Below are 6,586 nucleotides of genomic sequence, written 5' to 3'. Positions count from 1 at the left end.
GGGGGGGGGGGGGTTTGTGTTCATTGGTTCATCAGAATGTCCTCGCAGGAGAACCTAGCAACAGTGATGTCATACAGATTTACCTTTACCACAAGCTCTGGTTCAAGAAAAAATAAAAGAAACAACACCTAATTCTGACCCAAATGACAAGTTTTATTGGGTAATTTCTGAATTTTCAAAGGTGGGCTTTGAGTCTCTCCTCTTTCTCCCACCCTACATGGCCGTGTTGTTCAGCATTATTACAGTGATGCTAGTTCATGTAAAACATCACTGCTTTTTTACATTCCAATCAGCTGTGGAGAGAAGCCAATGGTCTGTGCAAAGGTACACATAGTAACTCAAGTATACCCTGTATCTCTGTAGCTTACAGGCAAGCGAGAGATTTTTTTTCTGTTTGTACAGTATCCTGCTCCCATGTCTCTGGCTCCTAGGTGCTATGCTAAGGCCATGTATAGACAGACGTTCAGTTTCTACTGGGAAAATCACTGTTCTCCCAGTAGAAACCACAAGCATCCTGACACTAAAGCTTTTTCTCCTGGACAAAAAATGGCTCCCCTCAGAGAAAAATAACCTGGGAGCACCAGAGTTAAAACACTCCTGAGAGAGTTTCTCTTAGGAGACTGAATGTCTGTACACTTTCCCCTGGCTTTACTCTTCTTGGGGATCAGAAGGAGTAGAGCCAAAGGAAAGGAACCCTGCCTTCCTGAAACTAGGATCACTCTGGTTTAGAGAAGACGCAGGGGGAAAGCTGTTCCCCACATCCCATAGACCTAGAGGGGAGGAAAGAAGGCTCCTGCTGCTCCCTGTCTGCTTCTTGTACTCGAGTTCCCAGTGTAACAAGTAAATAGGGGCTTTACTGGACCTCTTCCTTTGCTCAGCTGCCAGGCACCAGGACCTGAGCATGGGGAGAACTGCCTTTTACTCTCTGGCCTTGCTGCCACTAAGGTGAGCAGTGGGACGAATGATTTAAAAGCCAGAAGGATTGTGAGGTGAGCTTGGGGAAAGTCTCCTCACATTCTGCTCCCAGTCCCTCCAGCTTTCCTTTCCAGCCTGTGCCACTCAGTTGACCCTGATCACTGCGGGATGAGACAGGCTGCTGTACATGACCCCAAGGCTCAGAAGCTTTGCTGCCGCAGCAAAATGCCTCCACTTTGCTCCATACTGCTGTAGTAGTATGTATACAGGTACTATGTATACTGACTGAGCAGAGACTCTTAAAAATCACTCCATCTCTGTAGTAAATGATGGCCTTTGTTTGTAGATGTGTGTGGTGGTAGACTATCCTGCCACAGGCCAGTACACCAAGTGTTGGAGGCTGTGCTCTAGTGCAGAGGTTCCCAACCACTGGGCCGTGGCCCGCAACTGGGCTGTGCAAAGGGTTGACTGCCAGGTCGTGGCACAAGCCCCCTGCTTGGACCCCCATCTGTCTTCCTGGGTGAGCAGCTGGCAGTTACATGTGGGATTAAAGCTGGGGGGGCGGGACATCCCCCGGAGGGTGGCAGGCAGCCTCTTCCCATGCCAGTCTGCAGGGAAAAAAAAAAAAAGGTTGAGAACCACTGCTCTAGTGTAGGAGCAGACAACCCATCTTCTGTAGATGTCTTCAAGTAGCTCTCCTGTTCTAATTTGAAGAGTTCTTAGGAAGATCTACCAAGACAGTCAAGGTTATTCTGATTATTTCAGTCTGGGTGCAAAAAGAGTAGTTCTTGGATATTTTTTCCCATATCTTTACAATTCCAGACTCAATGTTGCAGTAATAAAGGCTGATTTACCATTCAGATCTCTGGGCTGTAGTCAGTTGACAGTGGGAGCCCATAGACCTTTGATAGATCTGAAACTGTTCTGGTCAGAAGAGGTAATAGTCAACACACCCAGAAGAGGTTCTTTGTAAACAATGAGCAATAATATAAATGCAGCATACATTTCTGTTCAGTCCTTACTGAAATATGTAGTTTGCAACCTTTTGAGCTCTGCATATTGTCAGTAAAAGTACATCTCGGTTGCCTCAGCTTCATAACCTGAACAGAGATTCTTGAGGTGGGCTGGGGGGGTCCTCTCTAGTTAGAGAACCCACACATGCAGGGGGCCTCAGTCCGATGTTGCTTAGACCCTGGACCCTTCCTTTGAAATCATGTGAGAAGGTTTCATTCCATTTCTTAAATTAAGACCGCCTTTATTTAGCTCTGTGCCCTTTAGCAGGTGAACAAGGTGCAAGTACTCATGGCTCTCAATCTTTTACAGTCTTTCACAAAAGACGTGCTCCTTCATTTACATCGGTTTCTCCCTGTGATGATAATAGAATTCTGTTTTAACTGCCCCATAAATTTTCAGGTATTGTCTCTGGCTTCACTTTCACTTGAGAGAAATTAAGTGAAACTTTGGATGGTGTACATTAGTCTTCTGTTTGAATGCGTCTGAGGAAAAGGGAAAATCATCTAGAAGTTTGTCTTTTACAAGGAATGAATAAAAGTGAGACAGTTCCATCTCTAAGCCTTTCTAACTGGTGTAGGCTTTGAACTGAAGAGTTTTACAAGCATGCGTTTCTTCTCCTTCAAGGAAGGCTTAGAGCAGAGACTTCTTCCATGGGTTGTTTTAGACATGGTCCCGTACTAGATATTGGACCGTTTGCTACTTGGAGCTGCTGCTTCCAGCTTCGTTGACTCATTTTGTCACAAAATGTTGCTATTATTGTCTGGCTTGTGGGTAGGTTGCAGAATTAGATAAGGGCTATAACATTGCAGTATCCCGTTAGGTCTGTATCCCCTCCTCTGTCCAGAGAGCAGAGAACTGCTTTCCAAATTCCTCGAAGTGAGAATGCGCTGAAGCCACTTGAAGAAATGGTTATTTGCTTATAACTAGAGTTCTTAGAGAAGATTTATGTGTTTACACTCCCTGGCAGCCTTTGCTCTTCCTCAGTCAAGTTTTGGCTTTGGACTCAAATGAACAGGAAGAAATATAGCAGTTGAGGGTGTCTTGCCCCCTCAAATAGATTCTCCTTCAGTTTTTTGAGGAGTAAGAGAGAGCTTTGGGGCTTGGAGTACTGCAGTAGGCACTCCTAAGGGTCAAGTTGCTTTGCTGGCATATTCAAAGTGTGACAGAGATCATCAATGTGAATTTCTTTTACCAGTGAATAACTGCCAGTCACATACCTGATATTTTGAGTATGGACTTTGTAGCAGAGAGGGCTGTTGAGATTTGTATTATAAGACTATAATTGATAAAATGCCCACAGAAGTCAACTCTTTGGCCATCTAGGCCAGGTATAGACATTACCTGTATAAGTGATAGGAAACTGGTGTATACCCATAACAGAACAGAAGTTCAGCACACAGACTGGTTTAAAAATGGGTGAACCCAGTCTAAGATTCTTCCCCTTTTCCCCCCGCTAAAGAGCAGATGTGTATTCTGTTCGCTACCAATCTAAACTACGCTGCTTACAGAAAAATCACATAACTTAGATTGACTCGGGCTTTTTGAATGTCTGTACCTAGCCCTAGACTACTTTTGGATCCATGCAATTAGTTGAGGCAGGATTTTTGTTCAGTTTCAGATGCTGAAAAATTTGTATATGTTACTTGCTTGTGCAAGAACAATTGTTTAGATTTTTATTATTTCTTATATTTCTTATTGAGCAATTTCATTTTAAATCAGAGAAACAAGCCTATTATTACATGGCTGGATTCAAAATACAAGTGGATACACTCTCTCAAAAAGCAAGCAAACAAACAAACCCCTCAATCAGCCCATGTATTGATGTTATGATGATCTTAATTTTGGGCTTCTTTGATTTGAGGATTCATACTGGAAAAGTTTAATTTCTGAATTTAAAATTCATGACAGTGTCTCCAGGAAAGTAGCAGAATTAACTAGCCAAGCAGTTACAACAGTATGCATCCCAGCAATGGGTGTAAAGTGGTACAAAGGAAAAAAGTAGATGGCTGGGCTACTCCCAAATATACATTTTTTTTCAACACTGCTATTGCCCCTATGGATGACCTAAATCTTGTTTGTTTATAACGAAACATTTGGTTATTTTTTAAAGATAAAAATCATCCTTCTAGTCTTAAAATCTTCAGTTTTAATATAAATGTATGATATAGAATATGGTTCTGAAATGAATCATCATGCTCTTCTAATACAGCTGGTAAAAATGTGAAAAATGTTGGACATTTCAACAAAATGACAATTTGGTAGGTTTTTGCCTTTCTTTAACCAAACAACTAAAGTAGATTTTTTAACTGTTTGTAAATTGTCTCAGTTGTGGCAGAATTCTTTTGTCTTAAGTTTGTACCAACGCTTTGTTTTTTAAATAGGTGATGCGAATGACACTGTCAACGTTGAATTGGCGACGGCGAGAGATGGTGAGGTGGCTGGTAACATGTGCAACAGAAGTAGGTATGTTTCACAGATATTGTAATAGTCCTGCCTTCATCAGTCAGTTTTAAATTATTTGAATTTTTGGCAGTGCATAGGCTGAAATGTCAATCACTTTCTTTTATTTTGCAAAAATCACTTCTAATCATAGCAATTGCAAACAGGTTTCTTAAGCGCATGAGGTAATAGAGAGAGTCCATGAGTAACTTGTCATATGTCGTTCAGGATGTAGAATGAAACAATTTTTCTTACACCTACATGCATCACTGTTTGTGGACTTTGACATTGTGTGGGTCTGATTCTGCTACCTTTATGCATGTTGAATAAATGAATAGTCCTGTTGAGTAAGAGTAAGGTAGCACTTAACATGAATTTCAATAATAAAACCTAACCTTGTAATTGGAGTGTAGTAGAAGGAGGATCAATTTACTGCTTTGCTTTAATACAGACATACTGCATGATTGTAGATCCCTCAGTTCCTTGTCTATAAAATGGGGATAATAGGATTTCCCTACTTTATGCAGGTGTTAAAAATGAATACATTAAAAATAATGAGGTGTTCAGATGCTGTGGGTATAAGGACTGCAAACTAGCATAAATAGACAGTAATTTTAAATGTTGAGGAGTTGCTTCACGAAAGCCACACTAACCGTTTTGGCTTTATTCCTGCCTTTTCATGGAAATGCGTCAAGTTTTGTGTAGATGGTTCAGATTCTTTTTTCTTCCAAAATCTTATGAAGTAACTTTTTTTTTCCCAGTTCAGGTTTGCTTGGTTCCTTGCCTTATGCTGAATGGGAAATGTAATGCTGGCAACAACTTGGAAACATGTAACTTGCCTTTTTGCCCTTAGCCAGAAAGTGGTCTTTGTCTGCAAATTTCCATGCGGTGTTGTGTATGTGGTGCTTTTATATCTTAGTTATGGTAATTAATACTGAGATGATGTTATAAATATTAGAGCTTTTGTGTTGTTGCCTATTGGCAAATAAAATGCCTTTTTATGACATATTAAGTTAGTTTACATATTCTGATAGAAATATCCCATAGAGAACCTGTAATGTCATGCAAACCACCTCTGAGACTTAATCAAGTTTGTAAAGCAGGGACTCTGTTTATTTAAATGAAGATCTGGCACTCAGGTTATACTGAAGGGGTGCACAAGAAACACCAGAGTCTAACGGAGAAAACGAGGACCTCTGGGTGTGGTTTAAATGAGCTCAGAGATGTGTGTAAATTACATCTAGCCATAATGAGGCACTCTAGTTGCCTATAAGCTTCAATTTATGGAGCCCATCAGTCATTCAGTTGTTCCCCCCTACTACAGCAATGAAGTGCTACTAAAGGAAGCTGCACGTTTCAAATATAAAAGCCAGTGTTGCATATTACTAAGAGTATTTCCCCATCAAGGAGCATACTATTCTGGTCTTGAGGTGAATATCAGTTTGACACTACATTGTTTTGGAAAATCTACTATAGAGAAAATGTAGAAATAGGGGATTAAAAAATGGTTTTGAAAAAAAGATACCAGGTTTGAAGGTTGTCTTGAGCTCCGTGGTCAGATATTGAGACTTCTTTCAGCTCTGTAACTTCAGCCACGTGAGCCAGAGGTCATTGTCCACAATTGTCTTAAATAGGAAGCAAAACAGTACAGATACCACACCAAGGAAATTAGACCCCTTATCATATGATTTTTGTTTTCAAGCTCTGTAACAGATTTAGTGACATTGCCAGAGCAAATGCATAATAGCTGTTATATTCATGCTTGCTTTCAGTCAAGTTATCTAGTTTGGAGTTGTTTATATAAATAGCGCGTCCTTGGGTATATCAATAACCTCCTAGGCTTAGTCTGCCAAAATCAGAACTCTCATGTGGTAACTGGGTATCTGATTGAGTCCTGGTGTTTATCAGTTGTCATTAATTCCTGCTTCTGTCTCTTGCAGGTGTTTATGCACTGGATAGCATCATGCAGAGCTGGTTTACACTTTTCCCTGTTTGTTTATATAAATAGCGCGTCCTTGGGTATATCAATAACCTCCTAGGCTTAGTCTGCCAAAATCAGAACTCTCATGTGGTAACTGGGTATCTGATTGAGTCCTGGTGTTTATCAGTTGTCATTAATTCCTGCTTCTGTCTCTTGCAGGTGTTTATGCACTGGATAGCATCATGCAGAGCTGGTTTACACTTTTCCCTGTAACAGAAGCCACTAGTATTGTTGCTA

General features: G+C 40.8%; 1 protein-coding gene across 1 annotated transcript in view; it reads left to right on the top strand.

Moving 5' to 3' along the window:
• ZSWIM6 (zinc finger SWIM-type containing 6) overlaps window positions 1-6,586 on the top strand; it is a 149,200-nt gene that overhangs the window by 141,855 nt on the left and 759 nt on the right. The window contains 3 exon segments of the mRNA XM_025204027.1: window positions 4,311-4,392; window positions 6,509-6,581; window positions 6,583-6,586. The exon segment at window positions 6,583-6,586 is cut by the window's right edge and continues 759 nt beyond it. Coding sequence (XP_025059812.1) covers window positions 4,311-4,392; window positions 6,509-6,581; window positions 6,583-6,586 — 159 coding nt within the window.

This window comes from Alligator sinensis, unplaced genomic scaffold, assembly GCF_000455745.1.
Source record: "Alligator sinensis unplaced genomic scaffold, ASM45574v1 scaffold862_1, whole genome shotgun sequence".
Taxonomy (NCBI): Eukaryota; Metazoa; Chordata; order Crocodylia; family Alligatoridae; genus Alligator; species Alligator sinensis.
Note: the sequence above shows the minus strand (reverse complement) of the source record. Positions and strands in the feature narration are given on the sequence as shown.